The 26,531-nt window shown below is 30.4% G+C and overlaps 1 protein-coding gene across 5 annotated transcripts; it reads left to right on the top strand.

Annotated features, from left to right (window-relative positions):
* The first annotated feature begins 1,732 nt into the window (after positions 1–1,732).
* LOC148279204 (RUN and FYVE domain-containing protein 2-like) lies at positions 1,733–26,420 on the top strand. 5 transcript variants are annotated; one of them, XM_088230322.1, is made up of 14 exons: positions 1,733–2,015; positions 3,844–4,022; positions 4,880–4,989; positions 6,234–6,441; positions 7,941–8,113; positions 9,716–9,852; positions 10,853–10,917; positions 11,161–11,298; positions 12,995–13,135; positions 16,841–16,938; positions 21,462–21,603; positions 23,412–23,486; positions 24,355–24,612; positions 25,892–26,420. In XM_088230322.1, exons 1-14 carry the CDS (start codon positions 1,826–1,828, stop codon positions 26,015–26,017), a joined length of 2,040 nt encoding a protein of 679 aa, XP_088086448.1. In that variant the 5' UTR covers positions 1,733–1,825; the 3' UTR covers positions 26,018–26,420. The 5 variants fall into 5 exon arrangements, with proteins under 5 accessions (XP_088086448.1, XP_088086450.1, XP_088086447.1 ...); XM_088230321.1 differs by lacking the exon at positions 1,733–2,015 and adding an exon at positions 2,541–3,477; XM_088230324.1 differs by lacking the exons at positions 21,462–21,603; positions 23,412–23,486; positions 24,355–24,612; positions 25,892–26,420 and having other exon boundaries at positions 14,634–18,927.
* Positions 26,421–26,531: the final 111 nt, after the last annotated feature.

Below are 26,531 nucleotides of genomic sequence, written 5' to 3'. Positions count from 1 at the left end.
AGTTGGAGTGAGTTGGAAATGGACGTCCTAAAATGATTGTGATTATGAGGTAACGGCCATTTTATGTTTTATTCATTGTGTTGATCATTAAGATCATCATTATCCAAAACAGTTTTTAATGAAATTTAGAATTTGTGCAAATGCTTAGATATATATTTTTGTATAGATGCGTTTTGATGTATTTTAAATCAGTTTAACACCAAAGTACTCGTGTGGACTACCATAGTAATCCAGGGTGAACTTTTTTTTTTTTTTTTTACCTATATGAATTTGAGAGTTAAGCTTCCGTGTATTCTTTAAGGACAAATATACTTTAGAATCAGTGTCACGTAGACTCTGAAGGTGAGCGCATGGGTGTTAAATTTGGCATTAAATCGTAGAGACTACCATAGTAATCCACGAGAGTATGAAAGTTATATTTTTGTTAAGTTAAAGTAATTATTTTATCAATTCGGTAGGTTGTATTTCACACTAATATTAATTATCAAAAATATTAAATTGGATGGTACCTTCGATAGTTTAGGTAATTAATGTATTTGGGTAAAAAAGATGGCGAAGAACTTACAAAATATTTAATTGCTTCACAATGAAATAGTGTAAAACACGTGAAAGAGGGTATGTCCGGATTATCAGGCTATACGCAATGTTATGAAACAAATGATTTCTAAGTATTATTTTTAATTTTAGCTATAAGGTTCGTTGATCTCTCATAAACTCTAAAATACTGTTTTTTAACCATGTTCCTAGAATTGGAGGTCATGTTTAATTTTTGTTGTGTTTTTTTTTTATCTTTAAATAAAAGCATATTTTACGAACACCATTTATATATTAAATACCCAAAACAATGCAAAACCTTACACTATTTTGGCTTCTATACCAAACGAGCGTTGAACGGCTTAGAATATTTACAATGCGAATGTTGATGGATGCAGAAATAGAGGAAGACCGAGAAAGAAATGGCATGACAAAATCCAACAAATACTTGAAGATTAAAAGTCTGAATAATCGGCGTGCGTGCATAAGAAGATGTATGAATGTAGAGGAAGCGAGGTCTGTATGCCAAGATAGAGTGTTATGGCGTTCTATCCTCTCTGCCTACCCCTACGGGGAAACGGCGTGATGGTTTGTTGTTGTTGTTGGGAAAATGCATTTAGATGAATCGATTGACGTAGATAAAGATTTACTATCTACGGAGTAAGTAATATTTTGTAATATCTTTTCCTACTTTTTAACAAGGAAATTAAGTGATAATTATAAGCTAGTTGTTTATATTGAAGAATAAATGAATACATTAATTAAAAAAAAATATAATTTACGCATTTTAGATTGTAAATTTTTTTAATTAAAAAAAGTTGTGATGTATGTACTTCAACAAATTTCTAATTATACTAATTTTTAATAGGACCAAAAGTATATGAATAAATTATAAAATATAGCCATAACCAATAATTCAAGTAAGTTAGGAACATTTTCATTATTTAATATTAAATGGTTTAAGACAAAAATTATACAATACACTATAGGTAGTTAATATGAAATGTATGATTTTGGAACATTTTAAATTTTCATAAAATAAATAAATATTATTTTGCTTCGCACTTCGTTTTGCAAATTAACCGATAAAATGTTACTAGTGTAGAATAAACATATTTATTATGAGCAGTAACATTATGGTGTGGGTGGTAGTGTTAGATTTGGAATTTGGATGTTGGTAAAACTGATAAATGACAAAGTTGCCTGAAATTGACAGATAAATAATTACGTTCAACATGGTTTGATAACTTGACATACATTAAATTTATATGCATTTTGTTTTATTATAAACATGGCAGCTGCTAATAGTGAAGAAATTAGAACGCCAATTGATAATTTTAGTAATAATTCACCCGTAAACGCAGTGACAAGAACTGTAAATGTAAATTATCCAGTAAGTTCGTTATCATCTTCCAATCGGGAAATATGGCCAGAATTATTAGTTTCAAAGCCTGGAACGCCCCTGGAAAGCATCAAACTTAGTAAGTATTATTAATTAACTCCTTTCTCTCAGTCTGAATTGCTTTTGTTTATATGTTTACAGGAAAACATATTTTGTATCCATGGCTTGATCATAATGGATTGTTATCAATAAACCATTAATTTTCTGTATTAAATTCCATAGTCTATTATGCTTAATACTGACTGCAGGATATTAATTTAGGTTTCGGTTCTGATTATCTTTATATTATATATTTATAATATAAAAGCATGTACGTCCATAAATAACATTGGTTAAAATATATGAATGATGTATATGAGTGATGAAATTCACAATAAAAACATTATTGTTATTATTTTTGCTATCACATTTCATGGAAGACGGTGGAAGCGTTTTTTTGTTATTTTGATTTTTGAATTTTATAAATTTAGTACCTGTGTATTTTATAAAAACGTTTATTCGCCCATTAAAAACAATATTTTCAAAATCTTAACACATAAATTTAGAACAGTTTTGAGCTTGGACTGTTTAAAAAATTATTAAGTGTTTCTGCGTTTGTACAATAGATGTCAGTCTTGTAAAAAGTTATTGATCCATTTTCTTCCCTTCTCTTACTAGTACAAAACATACCCCCCCATATAGCGGTAATATGAGGGCTTACTCACCGAATCAATAACATTCTAACCCTAAACTTATCTAATTTTGTGTTTCACTCCGAAAAGAAAAGAGGGAAACAATATAATTAAGTGCTAAAAATTTATTATGAGACTAAAATACAAACTCAAGATGTAGTGATAGATACTTTCGTGTAAAATGCTTATTAAAAATAATATGAAAATACATATTGTGACATTTAAATGAAAATAAAAGTGATTTTTTTTAAACAAAAGTAAATTTTTAACAACGGGCATTGAATGGTGTTTCTAAAAATAAGTATCAAGCTTAAAGCTTGTTACTCAATACAAAAATACATTAACATATTGTACTAAAACAATATTGTTAAAAAATAATAATTGTTCACCTTTCGAATAAAGAAAGAAACTTACATTCTAATGTAAATTACATTATTAAAAACCTTTTTACTTTAACGCTTTTTTCGCTTGCGCATAATTTGTCAAAAATATTATTAGTAAATAAATAAGTACACAATCGTGTACTTGTATTGTTAAGCGAATAGCTCTCACAGCAAGATAGATTTCAAAGGCGGTTTTGCTTATCGCTTTGTATGTTACTTTGCCCTTGCGTTTATTGAAAATCCTCACAAATGCGTTCGCTGAATTCTCCCGGTGGTCCCCAAGGGAATCCTACCTCTCCTTCCGGAAACCCAGCCGATCCCGACATGGCTGGAGCCCAGGATACCATTTACCTGTGCAACTTCCGAGTTTCCGTGGATGGGGAGTGGCTTTGTCTCAAGGAATTACAGGACATGGACATGCAGGAGTCTTACACTGCTCAGTCCGAGCATGTCACATCACCCGATGAACATATCTCACCTGTTCTGGGTACTTATTTTAAGATATTCACCAGCGTTTCGCCAAATAGTTCAACAACCATTTTATATTTTTACCACATATAAATATAAATCTGAATTTTAAACATTTCTATCTAATTAATAAAATATTTTTTTCATAATTCACTTATTTTGACTGACCAATAACTAGTTTCATCGCTCTCATTGCATCATCAGAGTAACCAATTTTGAACTATTTTTACAAAATACCAGGTTTGCTAGTTCTCACAAGATGTCTAAGAAGCAGGGCATGTTTTATAATTTTATTGAATATAACTCTTCAAATTACAGATGTACTTTATTTTTCTATTTTGTTAATAAATATGCATTGTTTCATAAAATCTATCTGTTTTTCTAGATCGGGATCCTGTAGTCATCGAGCGCAGTAATCTCGTTAACATCTCTAAATTAGTAGTTAAGGAGTTGATAGAACAATCTCTAAGGTATGGTCGTATGCTTGACACCGACCATCTCCCTCTTAGGCATTTCTTCATTGTATTGGAGCATGTACTCCGACACGGACTTAAACCGAAGAAGGTATTTTGATTAACTTTTTATTGGTAAATATTATTTTGGCATTAAAAGCAATTCGTTTAGGAATGTTTATTATTACTCAATAAACATTGTCTAAATGTAAAATATATTTTATTCAACATTTATGCAGTATTTTCATTTGAAAAGTATTTCTACTTTGTGTTATGAAATTTTAGATGTTTTTCAATATGCATTATTTGTATAAACCACTTTAATTTTGAGTTATATGTTGACCGGTTTCGACGTAACTATCTTGCGTCAGATCTCCTTATTCTTTTTGATGGGGGTAAGAGCTAAATAAGCCCTTGACGTCACTGCGACCTGTGCAGATTTATTGTGACTAGTCGCTTACTGAAAAGGGACGAGCATATTATTCTCCCCTACCTTATAAACAGGTGTCTGGTTCTTAATGCCAACTGAACCTATGGTAGGTCCGACTCTGCATCTACATATAACAGAAGAGTTACTTTGGGTGGAATTATGATTCTTTATAGCAGCAGATTAATTGATTGATTCATTGCATCTCTGATTATTTATATCCCAATGTTCAAACATAGTTCAAATAGCTGTTTGCAAAAAATCTATTATATTATTGCACTGTGTTAAGTCTGGTTTGTTAATAACTGTTATTCCTAAAATGGATAGATTTATTTCTAATTTTTTGATGTAGCCAATAGCTGTGTGCAATACAACAATAATTTAGTAAAATTTAGACTAATTTGTCTTAGAGCGAAAAGTAGATGACGGACTTAAAGTAAAAAATAATGTTTCCACTCTTTTAAATTAATAATGTCCTGCTTTTAAGAACCCGAATTTCAGTTGTATAGACAATAGTATTTAATTTGTATTTTATTATTCAGGGATTATTGGGGCCAAAGAAGGAACTTTGGGATATTCTGCAGATGGTGGAAAAGTTTGCCCCGGAAGCCCAAGACATCACAGCTAGTGTTCGTGACTTGCCAACTGTCAGGTGAAATATTTTACCGCGATATTGCAATAATTGTGTAGATATCAATTGGAAATGAAAGGTCTTAAATTTATTTATTTATTTAGTTCTATGTAACATAGTCTAATATATATTTACAACACAATATTTACATCTATACTTATTCTAACATTATTTATCACTATTATACACTTAGTATCCTAATTTATAATATTAACTGTTTCATATGTACATTTTCATTAATTTTATTCACTATTTACACTATTTACTACCTAATATTTTTCACATATATACTTTTTACATTTAATTTTAAATAAATTTACATTAATTTCATTTTTTATGCTTTCTGGCATTTCTTCAAATAGTTTTATTCCCTTGTACATAAGGCAGTTCTGGGACATTGCTTTTGATTTCTTTTCCAGTCTTATATTTTTAGATCCTCTTGTTGCATAGTTATGAAAGAACTCATTATTTTTTAGTTTATTTTGAAAATATCTCGTACCTATTCCTTTAATAATTTTGTTTATTTCATTGGCAACATTGAATTTGATTCTTTGATCAATTGTCATGATATCTAGAAGTTGAATCATTTTCTTAACATTTGTTCGTCTCCCACATCTTAATATTATCCTCATCGCTTTGTTTTGTATTATTTGGAGTCTTTTTAGATCTCCTTCATTACTTAAATATAAAATACTGGAGCAATAATCAATGTGGGGAACGATAATACTTTTAAATATCAGCAGAGAGGTTTTAATGTCTAATTTATTCCTTATTCAATCAATGGTAAATTTGGTAGTAAGCTTTAATATTATTTGAATTGTTTATATAGCGCCATTGTGAAAAAATGTGAAAAATCACCTCAAGGGCATGTTGAATTGGTTTTCAATTTGGGTCGTCATAAATTTTTCATTCTCCTATTTTTAAAACTTATTTTAAGACTATGGAGTTTAATTGATTGACATTAAATACCAAAAATGATTCATAGTTATTTTTTCTGTCTTATTAGTTTCACAGTAGCATTCATAATAGCCTAATATGCATTTCCAAAACAGAAAATTAAATAAAAGAGCATGGTGCCATGCAGAACCCTGCATATCTCTTTTAAAAATATGATTTAAAAAAAAAAATACCTGTCTTTTCATTTTAGCGAGTTAGCATATTAGAGTTGAAATAATATAGTGGATGAATCGTAACTATAACATTATATACCATGAATTGAATATTATTGATAACTTCTTTAACAGTTTTTTGTATTTTGTTTACAGGACTGCGATGGGTCGAGCAAGAGCATGGCTCCGACTCGCACTGATGCAGAAGAAGTTGGCAGATTATCTGCGTGTCCTTTTGGAGCACCGTGAACAAGCTCTGGATGAGTATTTTGAACCCCACGCTCTCGTGCTTAGTGACGAAGCTGTGGTCATTATGGGACTTCTCCTTGGACTAAATGTTATTGATTGCAATCTATGTGTCAAGGTGAAGAAAGATACATTATTAAATCATTTTCAATGGTAACCATAAAAACAATCTTTCTTTTTTTCTGTAAAACACAACAAAAACTATCTTTCGTTTTGTGTGTGAAACAAAACATACGTTTTTTAGTTTTTGTTTACAAAATTTGTGGTTCAATTGTAATGTCTTTACTCCTTACAAGTACTTAATTCGAAGCTTGATATCCTGTGCGGAAAGATTTTAGTGTACGGTTACGTAATATTATATCGTTATAAGTTAGTATAATATTAAGTACTGGCTAAATATGAAAACTTTTTGCTGCATACTTTTACACTCCTACCATTTCATCATTAGCGTCATTCCCTTATCTGCCCTTGATGGTGCTTATGGCACTACTTTGGCAATGTAGTAGTAGTAATGTAGCAAATCATTATTATTTTTGTTACGTGAAGGAAAGATGACCAGTTTTTTGATTTGAGGTTTTAGTGCAGGGATTATAAAATCATTGAATGTAAAAAACTTGCCTAAAATAAATATTCAATGTCAACCTTTTCGAGGGGTGAACGTGGGACCTAATGCATAGTAGCCAATCGCGCTAACCACCAGGGGGAACTTATTTAACTTATTGTTATACTGTATGTTTCACTAGCAAAAAAAAATGCTTAATTCATCATTTGTTTACTGATTTCAATCAGTTTTTATCTGATTTTGAATCTGTTTACAAGCTAGTTTGAATCTGATTTAAATCTGTTTTTATTCCGATTTTTAAAAAATATGTATGTTCGCCTCATGTCCGTCTCATAGTGTAGTGGTTGGTGCGTTCACCTACTGTGCTTGAGGTTCTGGGCTCGATCCCTGGCAAGGTCAATATGAAATGTTGTACTGCAATATTTTTTTTTTTTTTTATAGAAAAAAGAAATATCTGCGTTCTTATGATTTACCCAAATATTTAATTTTGAGGGCCATTTTCAACGAGTTGTAAATAACTCACTATTAGAAAATGGGAATGGGGTAAAGTGGGATTCGAACCATAGACCTTTGGTCCGTGAGTCCGAGACACTAGCCACAGGACCACAACCCGATTCAAGTTCAAGTTCAATTTCATTGTGCCTGAAGCGTAAAGCTGATCACATTACCTTCACGTAACAAATGATTGAGATACGCTACATTTGATGTATCAATGCTGTGCCCTATGCACCACTGGGTGCAGACAGCGAAACAATTATGTTTTTAATATGGCAGTAAATACGTGCTGTATTTTTCTTAATTTTTTTAATTGACTTTTAATGCATACGTACAGTGTGTTCAAATGTTGAATAACACTATGTTAAAGTGTTAGTGCCTGTTCGTGAACCAAGTAAACATACAAATTTTGTTTTTGTTAGTCAGCACTCAAGAATATTTTATTTGAAAACGTTCAGTCACTAACACATTAACATAGGGTTATTAAATATTCAAACGGACTGTATGCATTTAATATTGTTAGACTGTATGCATTTAATATGGATATTGTTTCATGTTAGGAAGAGGATCTTGATAGTCAGCAGGGTGTGATAGACTTCTCTCTGTACCTGAGGGGCTCCAATGGAGATACGGAGCCAGCCCAGCCCCAACAGCAGGTCGGACCCCATCGCAGGCAGATAGCTGCTGTTCTTGATCAGAAAAACTACATCGAAGAGCTCAACAGGCATCTCAAGTGAGTTGAAATTTCATATATTTACTTATTTTAGAACAGGTTAAGAGTTCTTCTAAGAGTCATTCTCCTTTGAATGCAATTCTGCTAGATCGATGAATAAAACATTTATGCTTCTTACTTCTTTTTTACATATTAGATTTAAGATTTTAATATCTACGAACACGCACAGGGCAAAGATCTATATTTCTCTGAAATTCGCACGTAAATCGGTTAAGCCGTTTAGGATAAGTTCTGTGACATCACACGTACAGAGGAATTATATATATAAAGATTATGCAAAGTTAATGTGCTAACTCAGATTTGTGATTAATAATAATATATATTTGTACCTGCCATTGGCACAAGGTGTGCATTTAACACATTTAAAAACATCAAACAATATAAAATAAACAGAGACAATGCAAACAATCATTGCTCATATAATATACATATGCATATATATATATATATATATATATATATATAACCACAGGTGATGATATTAATGGCTGACTCACCAAGAATTGTGTATTGCGTTTGGTACAAAATCTGAGATTTGAGTGTTATCACTTGCCAAATAATTATATTTTGTGTGGGTACCAGTGGCTTCAATGAAACTTCAGTGTAAATATAATTACATCATCTTCCCACGAAGCTGGTACTTAAGGTCATATTACATGGGTCAGAAGATGGTACAAGAGCTATTTTGTGGCGACAAGACTACTGACAATGTATTATTCTGCGATCAACAATCAACATGGATTAGCATGGGTTAGCTCGAAGTCTTAAATGTTAATTGTGTTTTTTTAATATATTGTATACCATTATTTTAATGCCCGTGTTTGTTTTCGCTACAAAGTTTTATATTCCTTTTGTTCAGTTTCTTGTACATATGTTTCTTCATATAACTGTTGTAATTGGCTTAGGCCGTATATATAATAAATAAAGAAACATCTGGTTTCTAAAATAACACGGATCATAAACCTTATTAAAAAAATAGTATTTCTAGAAAAGAAAGGCATGCGTGAAGTGAAAAAATGCAGTGAAACAAATAAGACCGAGGATAAATAATGTGGCACTTGTAACAAGTAAAACATGATGACAGTTAATGGACTTAATGGTATAACAGGCTTGGGATGCGCGTAGATCTTGCTCCAAATATTTGTTGATAAATGGGATGTGTTAGAATTTTTCTGACTTTGACCACAGGTTTCACCCAATTTGTGTATTACAAGACACAATATTCATTGGCTCAAATCTTGCACAAGATCTTGTACCATTTTCTGACCCATGTAATACGAGCAATAGTATACCAACAATATTGTATGAGTCATAAAATCAAAGATAAGTGAAAGTTTCATTTGACAGCCTATCGGAAAATGTCTTTGAGTCAAGTACTGTAGATAATCAATTATCTTTGTTTATTGTTCCTGCAGTGTCAAAACAATGTTACAGTCGTCTGAAGTGTTGCGTGTTTTAATTGAATTCAATTCAAAAACATTATTTTGTTTTGCGTTTGTGTTGCAAAAACATGTGCATTATTAATGTCGAGTGTCTGTTTATGTTTCATTAGTGTTTTGGTTTTATGAAAATTATGTCTCGATTTAATTTTCGTTTGTCCAGTGCCACTGTGACCAATCTTCAAACTAAAGTAGAAGCCTTGACCACCACAAATGCACTGATGAAGGAGGATCTCGCCATCGCCAAAAATAACATGCTGCAACTGTGTGAAGAGAATAATCAACTCAAACATGCTTTAGGTGAGTTAGCAATTATTTTATTTTTTTTAAATCTAAAACAAAAGTAAAATTTTCTCGTGGTTTGATTCTTATAAATAAAAATAATATTTGAATTCTCATTGCTTTTGTTAATATTTTATTTTTCACAGTATAATTGTGTGACTATGTCCTTTTGATTGATCACAGGTGGTTTTCACATTGATCAGTTTTATTCCTCAGGTACACAGAAGTTTATCGTAATCAAGTATGTCAAATAATTATTCTTACCTTATTTTGTGTCATGGATTGATGATCTATAAAATATTGTGTTTTTCATTTGAGGTTTAAGGTCTTACTTGAATAAAAAAATTATACATTTTTTGTATTACTAATTATAGATTCGTCATAATATATAAAAAAACAAAATGAGTCACAATACATAATGTAATTTTGTATTTTTATTGAAAAATAAATTATTCAAACGTTTTATGGTGAGCAATGTTTGCACATGCACTGTAATAATATTCTAGCATAGCCAGAACAGACTTCCTTTAGCTAAATTTCAATGTCTTTTTTTTTCCGGTGACTAGATTTCATTTAAGTTTCAAGGTACATTTTTTGTGTTCATTCTGTTACCAATAATTTGTCTTACGACATAAAATTTTCTTCATACATTAAAGAATAAATATTTATTTTTAAGATTTGAATTCCACAAGTAAAATAAATTTTATTGGTTGTGAAATTTTCGTATTACAGAGACAAAATTTTGTTTATTGAAAACTAAAACTTTTGCGATAATATGGACCATATTCAAATCAGAAAATTAAGAGTAGTTTCAGCAGTATCAAATAAATATTAATAGGGAACTGCATTTTAATGTTAGTAATATTAGGGAAGACAACTAAAAATACTGACATGATTAACTTTATATATCTATGTGTTTATTGCGATATCCTGAAAGTAGAATTATTATTGTGTTATTGAATAAAAATGAATAAGAAATAATGAAGATTTAAGTTTGTCTATATTATGTTTTGTTTAGGTCAAGATTTGCATCCCCGCGACAATAGATTGAGGATTACGGAAATATATTCTAATGAAGAAGAGGTAAGATAATTATTATAACATAATTATTTTATCCTTCCTTAAAACTTTCGTGGGAGCAGTATTTTTTGGTGAAACGAATTTTGTAGTTAATGGTGGAAAATTTAAATGCATAATATAGTTTTTAATCACCATAATTGTTCCCATTTTTTCAACCAATTAAATCAATATAATGCATTATTTTTGTTGTATTTCTGGAGTATAATGTGTTAATATTCTTTGTTTTACTATCTTATGCCTTTACAGGAAAAAGCGAGTAACAAAAGTTTGAGTGGTAGTGACAAAGATAAGAATAAAGAAAAAGAGACAGACAGTGAATTGATGAAGGTGGTGGAAGAAGAGAAAGCCAAAAGACAAGAAGTTCAAAAAGAATTGGAACTTCAGGTACACAATATTGTAATAGTGATAGTTGTGTTTGGGTGCATCCATTATTTTAGAACGTTATTTACTAAATCGACGGTCTACGTATATTATCATTATCATATGCATTTTGCGGGGTTTACAGGAGAGCAAAAACAAACCCATGTACATATTTTTTTTAAGAAGGTATCGGATGCTGTAGAATTGCCAAACATGTATCTATCGTATTTCAATAGACACATGTAAGGCAATTCTACAGTATCTGATAGCTTCTTAAAAATATATTAAGTTTTGTTTTTGCTATCGTGTAAACCTTGCAAAATGCAGATTCAATAGTATACGTAGTGATCGTCGAAATGTGCAATTTTGTTTAAGCAAAAACAATGCTTAATAGTTTTCTAAGAAGCTATCAGATTATGTAGAATTGCCAAACATGCGTCCATTAAATCACGATAGATACATGTTTGACAATTCTACAGTATCCGATAGCTTCTTGTAAAAAAAAATGCTTTTTGTAATTTTGTTTCAATTCCGAAAGTAATTTCAGTCAACTGTAAGTTTTCAGTTTCTAATCGTAATATTTGAGGATTTTCCATTTAGTATTATTATCGCATGTTTTCTGATAAATTACTAGACTTTCATGAATCTTAGCAATTTTTTCCATAGTCTTTTTTAATTGACTTTGGTTTGTTATATTTTCCTTCTGGACCAGTGAAATATGATTTCAATAACATACTTGTAATAATATCAAAAATCGATTTTTAAATATCTAAAAACTATGAATGCATTAAAAATTATTACTTTTTATTTTTTTGTGATATTTCTTAATATAACTGTAGTGAATGTTGTTGGTGTGATTCGTGTTAAATTAATAGTATAGGGTAGATTTACCAGGGGTGGTATTCTGAATCTTCTCTACTCCCTAGAGAGTGGTTAATTTGGGAATTTTTATTTTTAGAGTGCAACGACACTTAGCTTCATATGATGGCCACACTAATGATTAAATGTCAAATGATGCATAAAAGTGCTTTAAAACTAAAAAAAATCATACGGTTTGGTCAATTCAACCTAATCAAGTGTTTTGGGTAATGCTTGTCATAATAATGTTCTAAATGAAAATTACCATGTTTGGTTTCACGTGTTCGTATTTATTTGACTTTTAATCATCAGTGTGGAGATATGAAGGAATATGCAAACTCATCGAAAAATAAAAATTCCTAAATTCATCACTGTCTAGGAGGTAGGGCAGAATAGCACCCCAGGAGTTTTGTTGGAAAGGTTGAAATTAATCAAAATGAAAATATTAATTAACATATTACATTTAATTTATTATAAACTGAAATCTTACTTGACTATACAATTATTTGAAATATATAGGTGTGATGAAATGTGGGCAATACTGAATTAAGCCGCACACAAAATAGATGATTTTACTAAATTATTTGACTCTGCTACGGCGTTGTGAGAATGTGAGCAACCAGCAATGATCAAAAAGGGTCTGAGCGCTCTCATTTGGCGGAAGCCAGTTCCGTGGTGCGCTTGTTAGTGTAGACAGCCCGGTGTTGTTAGACTGCATTGTTTGTGGCCAGGTAGTCAATTCCACTTTGATCCTCACACGGTATTGAATTCGAGCAGCTAGAGCTGATTTAAACTTTAAACTATAATAATCAAAGCAAAAAATAAAGCAACTCCAATCTAAAAAATATTAATTTGTGTGTAGATGTGTTTGAAAGCTGAAATGGAAGTGGCCATGAAACTTCTAGAAAAAGATATTCATGAAAAACAAGACACCATCGTCTCTCTAAGGAGGCAACTTGATGACATCAAACTGATCAACTTGGAGATGTACAAGAAATTACAGGTATCGCTGAGATTTCATAACAAACACCCACACTCACACTTGTTATTCATATTTCTTAAAATGAACCCACACTACAAAACACAAGTTAATTGCGTTCTAACCTCCTAATACAGGTACTAGACCTAAATTTATAGATTGCAATAAATTGAAATATGTAGTTGAAATGTTGACATTTTTACATTTAGAACATTTTGCATTTTTGAAAATATTAACAAAAATACAACAATCCAAGATTTTTCATTATTCCTTACTAATTAAAAAAATATATATATACATATGTTTACTTATTAGCAACTAAAATATTCATTTACCCCTGCTTAAAGCTGCCTTGTTTTACCAAATTACATTGTTGAATAATTAAGAGTTGATTTGGAAACAGCAACAATAGCAATTGACTTTTTAGTAAGATAAAGATTTCTAATTTTTTATTTACTGTTTATTTTATATTTTATGATTATATTGAATAACACATATTTTTTGTTCTATTTTATTGTTAATTAAATAAGTTTTTTGAAATGTATTATAATAGATTTTTTTAAACTGTGTGTCAAAAGAAAAAGGAGATTAGTCAAATCATTCAGAATTATTTAATTCTAAAACATGTGCTGATACTTGCTTAACTGTATTTTATTTTGTTGTATTGAGTATGCTTTTAAACATTAATTCAGTATGTTTTTATAATGTACACACAAGTTATGTATATTAATCTTTTTAACGCAAGTCCACAAAATATAGTCTAACGACTCCATTTTCTTTTCACACCTAGATGAATTATTCACATGTATTTTTAAATTATCCTCTATCCAATTCTGAATTATCCTAAATGTCAAAATATAAAATGTGCCAAAGAGTGATTTTTTCAACTTCATAAACGGTGCGATCCAGAGCATTGTAAATGCGATGTTATTGTAAAATTATTAAAACCGAGAAAATCCTGTTTATAATTCAAAATATAATTGCCTTTCAGGAGTATTCTAGGGGTTTAGGATAGTTTAGATGAATGATTTTGAGTGTTTGGCTTTAAGGATAAACGGAATTATCAAATAACTTAATAAATATAGCATTTTTGGCATTTAAGATTACACAGAAAAGAAGAAAATATCACAAAGAATCATATTCTGTAAAAAAGCATTTTCAAAAATTGGCATTTAGGATAGTTCAGAATTGAATAGACGTTAAATACTGTTAATTGTTTTCATAAACTTTTGTTTTTTTTATGTATATTATTTATCGTAAAGAACAATATTATTTGGTAAAAATTGAGAAATTCAACTATTGATAATATTTAAATACACAACCAGATTCTTATTTTATTATATATTTTTTTATAACATCTATAGGTGTCTTGAATTTTTGATTATGTGTTTTGTATTTATTTTGCGTTTTGTTTTATGTAGTTTGTCGTCGTATTAGGTACATAATTCATTCATATCGATGACAACAACTAACTTGTATAATTAATTGGAATCTTTTAACAAAATTTTTGAAACAACTCAAGGAATGCGAAATGGAACTGACGCAAAAAGGAGAAATGGTGTCTCGTCTGCAGTGCAAGGCGGAGCAAATTGGTAAGATTCTCAATAACCTCGAGAAATACAACCATCTGATCAATCAGGATGGTGAGGGGAAGAGCGCTCGGTCACCATCTTGTGAGAAGACCTTAAAATCACCTTCAGATGCCAAACTGTCGGGAAAGAGCCTCAGTCTAGTCGGAGATCAGCTCAAGAAGAGTCGGGACGATGGACCTCCTCATAGGAAACTAGATTTAAAAGAAATACCTCCATTTAAAATGAAGAATCGTCAGGCGGAAGAACCAATTGTCTCTCCTGTTGGACCCGGAAATTCTATCACAGACATGTAAAAATTTTAAAAATGTAGTTCAAACAATGTACATATTATATAAGTATTTTATCGTGTAATCACTAAATAACGTAATAGGTTCCACGGTTCTTTTTTAAGGTGTTTTTTAATGCATATATCAAGTATTAATGTATGTAGTTGTTTATTCATTTGACTCAGATTCACAGATTGAAATCAAATATCGATTTTATCGTTGGCTGAGCTCATTTTGCACAAACAATAAAAACATGTTCTTACCATAAAGTAATGAAACTTTAAAAGTTAACACTATTTAAAAAAAATAATTTGCCGTGTATCGGTAGCTTACCAAATCCCTTAAATATTACTACTTAATTGCTTATGAAAAGGAAAAATAAATTATAATTTAATGTACGATTTGTGCTAGTAATAATTGGGCTAATTGCCTAACAGGTAAAAGTTATACAAAATGCTTATTTTAATTACGTAAATTTTCACTACAATTATAATTAATATGAAACTTGTGCATATAAAACATTTATTTTGCATAAATTAAAAAAAAAACAAAATTGTTTTATTCCATTATGCAGTAAAATGAATTTATTCGTTGATATATATTTTTGGTCACATTTAAAGTATGCCAAATCGGTAATATTGATACCTGTTTATTAATACTAAAATAAAGTGAAAAAAGTTCTTGGTAATTAGGTAGTTCAAATGTTAACAAATGTTTGCCATTTTTATTTGTCTATCATCAGTATGTAGGTTTTCTTACAAATCCAAACTAAATAGTGACATTATTCGATAAATGTACAAAATGATGTTTGTTTTATTATAAACACATGAAAATAAAAAGCAATTACAAAGAATATTGTAGTGTTCGGAAAAAGGGAATTGAAGGCAAATTAAAAATAAGTAAAACATGTAATTAAGTGTTCAATGTGAATAGTTAAGTAAACAAAATAGTTTGCCAAAGAATCACACAGTACAGTTAAACTATTTTGTGCAAATAACTAAAAATATTAATAATTTAGTTGAATATTTTTTTCGTGTGTTGTTTCAATGTACCTACTGCCAATAAATAATAAAATAATTATGTGTAAGAAAGAATTAAAAATGTCACATACATAAAATAGCACATACATAATAAAATTTTAATACAAAATTATTTTATGGATATTAGTTGAAATACAAAGTAATGAATTTATTTATCTTGTTTTATGTATGTATGTACAAATATCTAATGATTTTTTAAAGCATATAAAATATATTTATAATTTTTTAGCAATACATTACAACTATGATTCAGCTTCCAAATCAATGAGTGTGTGTTTTTTTATGTTTGAATTCTTAAACGTTTCGGGATACAAATTATCTCATGCTAAAATATTTTTTTTATCTATTGATATATATTGTGTAGAGAATTCCTCAGTAAACGAATTTCCCGATCAATTCAAAAGTTATAAAAATGCTTCACAATGTAAACCTTCCAAGCAATGTATCCATAAATATGTTCATAAATTCGTATCTTATGTTAATTTGTTAAAAAACGTAGTTTACAGAAGGAATGAAAAAAAATGTTCAAAACCAAAAATTAAAATGCCTTCAAAATGTTCTTGTAACAACTTAAAATGTTTGTTTTAATGAATCTCACTGGAATTGAGATTTTTTTTTGGTTGTATGCTGTGCAGGGTTTACATGCCTATTGATGTTTCAAAAATAATTATTGTGACCCCACTTAAATTTTGACTAGAGGTTATTTTCTTACATAATTGAAAAAAGGATTTTGATGTGCAATGTTTGTATAAATTTGTTAATGCGTGTTGCTTCAGTTTATCCTACGGAAAGCAAGTTGTATTGTGTGTTTATCATTGCCATTTGTTTTAGGTGTGCGAAAGTTCATTGAAGCATAAAACAGAGTTGATAACGAAATTGGAAGAAAAGACTGAATCTATGGCGAAAACTATTGAACAGCTTGATGGAAAGTAGGTTGAAATCGCTTTTTTTTGTTTCTTTTAATGATCCAACCTTACTGACATAACTTTAGTGCCATTTATCATAATAGTTTATGGGCTGTGGAAAAATATGAAAAGAATTGTGATGTTTGATATATTAACAGTTGACTTAGATTGTAAAAAATATTTTTGTCAAAAAAAAATGGGGATATGTTTCAATAAAATAAAGTTTCTTAATACAGTGGAAACTCTATATTCGTCATAAATATGTTACTGAGGATCTAAAGAATACAGAATATGTCAAATATGAAAAAAAAACTCCAATAGAAATAATTAAAATTCAATTAATCTATTTCTAACTCCTAAAAATTGTACAGAAGTGAAAAAAAATAAATTTTAACTGTATTTTATTTGACTAAATATAGATGCATAGTGGTAGAAGTGGAAGGAATAGAAGAGGACGAAGGTCAAGGTTAAGAAGTTGCTATCAATTAAAGCAAAACAGCCTGAAACTGGGAAAAAAATTGTGACGATTATCAAATATTATGAATATGGGGGTTGACAAATATAGAGGTTCCACTGTTTTAAAATTGAAAAGAAATTTTAATTACCTTTTTTAATATCTATGCACATGATTATTGTGTAACACTTGCAAGATTAAAATCAAATTTTTAATGTTATTCTGCCTTCTATGATTTGAATTTAGTTACTTTTAAATATATTTCATGTTAGACATTGACATATTAATGCACATAGACATGCCCTGAGCCCTGAAAAATTATGACACCTAACTTATGCCCAAACGCTCAGCCATGCCCAACACGTATTTAGTCATTCTTCGACCTCCACCTAGGCGTGACGTTTTGAATCGAAATCAAAATGCCTGCTTGTATCATGAAAGAGTGTAAAAATCTTTTGGGTTAAAAATTAGACAACTCTTCATTGGTAAATATTTGTTCATGAGTGATTAACAAAGCTTAAAACAATTAATATTAAAATATAAATATTGTTTTTTGTAAACGTCAATTTATATTTAGCGGCGCGATTGCGAAGCTCTTCTTACTTACAGGGGTGCACTGATACGAATACTTTTTTAAAATTTAATAAATGTGAGTTGATATTATTTTTGTGATTCCCCAAATCCAGCAAAAAAAATAAATGGGTTGAAATTATATGGAATTTAAGGAATGAACCTGATGGGGATCCACCAAAATCGAATGTTGATTGTTAACATTAAATTACTAACTGTTTTATGTACCAAAAATTAGTATCTTCCAATTTTTGGTAGCATATGCATGATAGTTGATTGCAGCCCTGGTAATAAACAAACTTAGTAACTATGGGTACATTTTCATCTCACTACTTTTAAAAATATTTTACTCTATAGGGCGTGTCAATGCTCTTAGATAACTAAATAAAAAAATAGTTTGTTAATGTATCAAATATCATGATTGGGTTTGATTATAACATTTGAAATATCATGCGGGAACAATGTTAAATCTAGTCATATATATTTATAATACTGTAGTAATGTGAATCCTATTCATAAATTTAGCGTGTATTTAATGTAAGTTCATTTGGAAATAGTTTTCAGGAATTTGTTATGTTTTTATTAGGAAAAGGTTCAATTTACTTACTCTAAAATAATAACAGAAATTAGTTTTGTCATTTTTATAAACAAAATAATTGTTATTATGTTGCGGTACTAAAAACTATTCCCAAATGTAGTAAAATATATTAAAAAATGTAACCGTAGATATTGGCAAACCTACGCTATAAGCAGCTGACATGTTTATTATTATAAAAATGTAAAACAAAATGTATAATTTGTGATAAGTATGCTTTATATACATATTTAACAGTTGACATTTTACACATTATCATTATACAATGTAAGCTAAAGACAATTTTTAATAATTCATATTGTGCTACAAAAAGATGTGCTTTGGTTAATGTTTCGCAAAACATTTCAACGCTTTTGTAAGATTGTTTTTTGAATAAATCACTATGCATTGAAAATACAGTTTTTTCAATAATATAATGTAACTTGTACCCTTTTTATTATTTTATTTATTTTAAGTTGGTTTTATTGTTTCTGCTTTTATTTTGTAGGTTTGCCATATCTTTTATTACATTTGTTAGTGGTAGAAAGTTATTCCAAATGGGCACAATTTATTAATTAAACTCAATTGCTTTAAATTATTAAAATGTATTTTTTTGTCTGTCCGCACCCGATGGTGTATAGGACACTGCATTGGTACACTAAATGCAGCGTATATCGATCATCTGTTACATGAAGGTAAGGTGATATGCCTTATGCTTCAGGTACCAGTCCGGGAACATGAAAAATTGCAGTGTAGAACCACCAAGTATAATCAGTTGATCTTCCCGGGAATCGAACCCGGGACCTCAAGCATGGTAGGCGAATGCGCCAATCTCATCACTACGAAGCGGCCTTATCTACACTCAATTTCCTTATTCATGATATTTACCTTAAATTAGCCATTAAGTCGAAAGCACTTGTCCAGAATTCTAGTTTGATTTCACACACAGAACTGTACTCTGAATCCGCCCAGGTACAGAGATATATTTAAATGTGCTTGTAAATCCACAAAACATTTAGATAATCGTACCACAAGAACTTTCTATTGCTATCATATTAATTTTATTTTCCTGTTATTTTATTAATTCTATCCCCAGAAACTATTTATTTTTCCTTAATAAATCTGAAAAGGGTATTTTCGCAAACAAAATTGTTTCATATTTATGCAGAAATGAAATTTAACTGAGTTTTACGAGTTTGAGTTTTACTTTACCTAATTATATAACTATCATACCGTTTTCCACAAGGGTAGTCGGAGAGGAAAAATTACAATATCATTTTTGCATACTTCCATATATTAGTAGTATATAATAGTCCCGACTTAACACGGATTTTATTTCTAGCAAGTCGCTACATGAATATGAAAAGGCTCGTGTATTTATTGTAAAAAATCATAGTTAAAAATAATCATGTGAAGGGTACATGGCTAAAACAGACTCATTAACAAATAAAACATTTACAGGAGAGCAAAAAGAAGAATAAAACCCTTATTTGTGGGACACTGGGTTCATATATTTAATAAAATAGGTTTTCAATTAATGTAATGTATATTTTTTTGTACAATTACCGAAAATAAAATAACAAAAAAAACTCCTTTCTTGAACTGATAAAAATGATCTCATAATCATCGCAAAATTATAATTTATTTGTTTTATTATGTAATGTATTTCTTTAAATGGTTGTACAAATAAAATTTGAATAATAAATACACAAGTTGCCTAAATAATACATTTTGGTTTGAGAAAATACATTCCTTTGGAAAAATCCCTTAGTTTTGAGAGTTATTTTAATGTGACTTACTAAAAGAGATATTCTTGGTTTTCATAGTGTAAATTTGGGATAAAATTATATTAAACAAACATCTATGTATTGTCTTCCAGTGAAGTTGTGTTTCCATATTTTATATGTGGAAATTAACAATGCAGTATTTTTTTGTATTCTACAAATATTCCATAATTATGTCAACATGATGTTGCACTTAAACACATATTTATATTTTTAAACTTGCTGGTATAAGGCAGTGTAATTTTAACACTAATTTTTGTTTTACCTCGATTAATTAGTTGCAGGTAAGATAAAATATCCCACATGCCAGGAAATGAACCCTCTCTTGAGAGATTACATTGTTGTATTTTTTTTTGCTTTTTCAATAAAAATAATTATTACATGTGCAAAATATACTACCGCATGAATAAAAAAAATCCCATAAAAGCATTGCTTGCATTTGGGTATACATTGAGAAATAAAATTTAATTCATTAAAAGCTACTGAGAGAATATACATTGAGAAATAAAATTTAATTCATTAAAAGCTACTGGGAGAATACGATAAGTATCAAAAAGTTCAAATACTGCTAATATCAAAATATATATTTTTTAAAATGTTTATACCATACACCGGAACCTCTTTTTACATAAGGGATATGTTCCACACTTATTACTGGCAGGGGAAGTACTGTACTTTCAAAAATAGTAACAAATATTATTTATTATTACCCTTCCCCCTGCCGTAGCAAGTAAAAGAGCGATGTAGGGAAATAAAAAAATGAACAGTATAATTATACACATTTTTGCGCATTGTTCAATTAATCTTCTATTTTTTTTTTGTATTTTATTTTTGTATCTATCGGTATTATATTAAAAATGTGTAAAAAAATACCTTGTGAAAAGTGGTTCCGGTGAACATCAAAGAAATAAATTATGTAAACTTTTAATTAAATTCATTGAAATTTTATTTAAATTAAATTGTTGCTTTAGTTTTTCATGCTTGCAAATTAGCAACTAACATAGTTTATTTAAGTGACCGAGATATTATTAGATTGCTTGAATTCCATTTGAAAAAATGGACAAGCTTAAAAATAATGGTTAAGATTTAAGGACACATGCTGATACTGCTCTGAAACCCGGGGAATAATTTATTATAAGTGAAGCTAAATCAAGAACTTTTGCAGATTAAATTTAGAAAAAGATGCAAAATTAAAAAAAGAAGAAACATCTCGAGTGTTGGGAGTTAGAGCAGCAGAGGCTGAGAAGGTTGCTTCTGCCGCAGAAAGTGATTTGCGAATAGAGAGAGAATGGAGAATATCGTTACAGGTAATTAAACAGACTATATAATAACGTTACAACCATAAAATTATAATGTATATATCTAAGAGATAGGTTTACTATTAAAATTAAGTTTAAAAATAGCAGTGTGGTGGTAACTGACTTTGATATTGTGAGCATACAATAAAAGCTCACCAAGTCAGAATGGGGAAATATCACAAACTACGAATACCGATAAAAATATATAAAATGGAATTAGAAAAATTTAGTGTATTTCAAAATCAATATAGATATGTGGAGAAATGTTTTCATACATATCTTTAAAAAAGAAATTATATAAAAATATGTCCCTAGAAAAACGGGACATGTTTGGAATTGATAATTGTGACACCAAGATTCGTGACGATGTTAAATATTTTTTTTTAACGGTTACGAACAAAGCTCAAAATTATCTTAAATCATGACATATTAGGGGCTTGGCCAATGCAATGACCGTTTTCGAGGGAATTCAAAATTCATTTTTTTTTTTTTTTTAAATCTATACATGTAATGCATCCTGGATTTCCTCATCTCATTTATATTGTAAAACTGTTTCCCTTTTTATTACTGTAGTCTTATACACTGGAACCTCTTTTTACACGGGGGATACCGTATAAAAAACATATACCAAAAAATACCAACGCTGGATAGGTTTCCTTGTATAAAAATCCATCCGGGATTTAAAAAAGGAAGAATTGTGTTGCTATTTATTATATGTTAATTTTTTCTTAAATATATAAACTTAAATGTCATAATGTCAAAATTGTATGAGCCCAAAAAAACGGATACGTTTTTTTGGTGTTTTCAATTGAATGGGACAAGCTGCATTGATTGGTGTATTTATATTTTGAAATTGACAAATAAACAGTTTGCATTTGAATAAATTCAATTCAGCAAATGAATCATCCCTACTAAAGAAGCAAGCAACACCGCATATATCTCTAAATCTATTACAGCGGATGAGACATACTCGATTTGAGTAAAGGCTGTACTGCAAATACGCCATGCATAACTGTCTGTTTAGCTGCCATAATTAACTTAGTGTAGACACATACTATAGTAAAAATAGATTTTCTTATATAACACAAAATAAACCGCATTTAAATGATCTTTTCAAAAATAAAGTCACAAGATTTTTGTCCTTCTTGAACATTTTGACAAATGGTTCGTCCACAGCATTGAAATTAAATAGACGATATGCCCATTGAAAAAAACATTTTTAACAAGGATTACTCACTGTATGATTAGTAGCGTAATGGTCAACGCGTTTGCCTACCATGCAAGAGGTCTCGGGTTCGATTCCCAACATGGTTGATGTGAAATATTGATTTAAAGGGATGTTTTTACACTAGAATATTTCATGGTCCCTGGACTGGTACTTGAAGCGTAAGACTGATCAACTCACCTTCATGTAACAAAAATGATCAAGATACGCTGCAATTGGTGTGCCAATGCAGTGCCCTATGTGCCCCGGAAAGGGAATGGTGACTCACTATATTATATATTATACGCCAAGTAATTAAAAGAGCGATGTAGGGCATTCCAATGACAAATTATGTTACTATGTGTTACGCATCGTTAAATTAATGTTTTTTTAAATTTTTTATTTCATTTTTGGCCTTTGTCATTGCTGAACTAAACCATGTAAAAAGTAAAAGCTCGTGACAATGATGATAATATAGTTACAACAAATAATATTTAGGGACATTTCATAAGAAAAAAAAAAGAGGCTTGTAGTTAAGAAATATGTACTTACATGCTATACATAAAACCGTATTTTTATAATTGTATGATATTAAAAGAATATACATTTTCAGGAAACAATGATGAAAGACAGAGATAGAATATCTGAATTACAACAGGAGATTGAATCTTTTAGACACGTTGAAAAGGTTTGTTATTGAAATCTAATATACACACAGATCAAGTGGGCTTTAAGCTTTTTCAAAACTTTATTTTATTCTTACGGTTTCATTCTAATAATAAAGGAGCATTTGATTTCTTACGACCTGAAAATAAAATTTAGAGCTTATGCGTATTATTTAACAATGTTATAAATATTGCAGACAAATAAAGTTTTTTTTTATAAAATTACTTTTCTTAAGTGTCTAATTTCAGCCGATTTATGAGTTTCTTATTATTCTTAATTTTGTCAATGGTACAAGTTCCTCAACCCAAGATTAGTTACGCAGTCAGTACTAAGTTAGAGATGAGCTTTTTAATTATTTGAAATGAGTAGCAGTAACAGTTACCGTTTCACAAATTAAACAGTTTCTAAATAAAATTTTAGAGCTGCGTGAGCAAAAAACTTAATATGAGAAACAACTGACTCAGTTTCACAAAATAAATTAAACTGTTACTTGTAACAAAAAACGAGGCAGGATATGTGGAACTGTTTCTAAAATAACAGTTTAGAGCATTGTGGGCAAAAACGGCAACACCCCTTCAGGGTGGCTGTTTGCTTTTAGCCGCGACTCCTTTTAGAAACAGTTTTAGCTATTTTGGAAGAACTACGGTTTTAAAATAACTGTTTCATTTATTTTTTTCATCTCTATACTAAGTCAGTTAATGAGGCAGTAACTCTTGCGCTCCTTTCCAATTCTGTATTATATCGAAGCTTCAACATCGTTTTTCTTCTGTCACTTCCAACTGGGTAGGAGCTCCCATGCTGTCCACAATCACAAAGGCTTACAAATGTATTGATTTCAATAAACCTCTAATTTCATCTAATTGTCAATCTATCAAATCTCTTAACTTCAGAAAAACTCTAAACTCCAAGAGGAGTTAGAATCCCTCCAAGCCAAGTACGCCGATGCGCAGACAACCCTGGAGGAGATAGGCGACGCTCTCAGCACCGACAAGCTCAAGCTGGCCGAGGTTCTGGAGTCAGTGGGCAGCGGGCCTGGGGACGGGGGCTCGGCCAGGGAGGGTAAGGGGGGCAGGGCGAGCTGGACCAGTGACAGTCAGGCCACGCGCTGTCACGGCTGTGAGAAGGAATTCAACATCGCCAGAAGGAAGGTAATAACATTTCAGACAATAATAGCGACTGCTCCTTTTAAAGAAATTTCCCCATTTAAGCACAGCTAAAAATACATAATTGAGAACCTCGCATGAGGAGTGGGGCGGATCAGATTTCCGGAAAGTTTGGTAAATTATAAAAAACTATAGCATTAAAAACTCTGCTTCTTTTTGCTCTGTTAATCAACCCATTCTTGCAGTGTACCCTTCATATATTACCTATGCAACAACGTTACATATTTTAATCTAATTAATTGAGGGTAAAATGCAATATTTATCTACATGTATTTATTACAGAAATATTCAAAATATTTCATTTTTTTACATTGTTTCAATTGGGAAGTTCAGTACTACGGGAAATTAGATATAAAAAATTAGAGCATTTAATTGCATGGCTAAGTTTTTTTATATTTTTATATATATTTGGACCCCTGTATTTAGTAGCCTTACGTGTCATGTACAAGGCTAAGGTACTCGGAAAAAATCGTTTTTGTTTGTCTTGGAAATGGGATGTTCGATCACTGATTTTGGATTATTACCTTTATGAGTCCAATGACCTTTGTTGCAAAGTTCAAGAACAATGGCGCGTGATAACTACTTTTAACTACAGTGTGGATATCTGTTAAGGATATTCCATCTTTCCTGCATTCTGCTTCAAGATTATGGCGTTGCAAACTGAAAAATGGGCACTGAAATAACAGATGTTCGATACTCTGTGAAGAAATATCATCGCATGGACAATAGTCATCATTCCTTAATTTAAACCTATATAGGTAACTTCTCATAGCTCCGTGTCCGGTAAAAATTTGGGTCGTTTCGAAAGTACTTTGGTGATGATGACAAAAGTTTGCTGCATCAGCCAGCGTTGGGAAAAACATTTTAGTGATTTTACCTGTAGAAGAAGCGCGGTAATGATCCTCCCAACGCTGCTGCGTATTTTGTTTTATACAGCTTTTAGCAAAGCTAAGGGGAAATTCTGAGAAGAAAGGCTAAGTTTGCTAAGAACTACTTTGAATGACGTCACTAGTTCTCCGAAATCAACCAATGACAGAGTGTTTTGATACATTTCCGGTTGCTGGGAAGCCAACCGACCAATCGGGACAATTCGCCGTAGAGAACTTGAGACGTCACAGGCGCAGTAATTTCTAAATCACAAAACTTTAAAAATCACAACGCTGATGCATAAAATTTTTCCACAGTTTCTTGGCTTAGTTTTGAAGTCTATTAACAAATATTAAAAAAAACCACTGAATTTCCTCATTAAATGCTTTTTTTCCAGCACCATTGCCGTCGCTGTGGACAAATATTCTGTGGGGCGTGTAGTGAAGGCTCAATGGCACTCGAGGGTCACCCTCGGCCCGTGAGGGTGTGTGATAATTGCCGCAGTTCGGTATCCAATACATGATATCACGCTGTACATTATTGTTAATCTGTACTCTTGTTTATATTCATCTTAAGCCTGAACAACAGACGAGGTGGGACACTTGTGAATATTAAATGATTTGTATATAATAATCCGCAGGTATATTCATTATATACATTTAAAAGTATCAAAAAACCTGTTGATTAATTTTTTTATGTATATTTTTTAATCAATATCTTATTGAAAATTAATCAATTGAATTTATTTAAATTTGAATGCTTATTTAGCTAAAACTATTAAATCTTCTATAATATTTTTTATTAATCGGCAATCGAAGTGAACAAATTGTTTTTAGGCCTATTTATCTTTTTGAATATAATTTTATGGTGGTTCTGTAATCAGTTAATATAATTCAACTCTGGAATCTTTTTACACGGTACAAAAATGAAATTTAAATAAACAATGCGTAATAGAAATATAATTATGCTATTTGTTTTGGAATTCCCTTCACGCAGAGGGGGTTGCGCAAGAGAATGGTTATAGTGAATAATCTTGG

The sequence above is a fragment of the Micrasema longulum genome, unplaced genomic scaffold (genome assembly GCF_059751315.1).
Source record: "Micrasema longulum isolate JH-2025_06_02 unplaced genomic scaffold, ASM5975131v1 h1tg000746l, whole genome shotgun sequence".
Lineage (NCBI taxonomy): Eukaryota > Metazoa > Arthropoda > Insecta > Trichoptera > Brachycentridae > Micrasema > Micrasema longulum.
Note: the sequence above shows the minus strand (reverse complement) of the source record. Positions and strands in the feature narration are given on the sequence as shown.

Coding starts and splice junctions, on each gene's coding strand:
- LOC148279204 (XM_088230321.1), top strand. CDS start 3,240: ATGCGTTCGCTGAATTCTCCCGGTGGTCCCCAAGGGAATCCTACCTCT. Junction 3,478..3,843: donor ACATATCTCACCTGTTCTGG/GTACTTATTTTA, acceptor CTGTTTTTCTAG/ATCGGGATCCTGTAGTCATC. Junction 8,114..9,715: donor GAGCTCAACAGGCATCTCAA/GTGAGTTGAAAT, acceptor TCGTTTGTCCAG/TGCCACTGTGACCAATCTTC.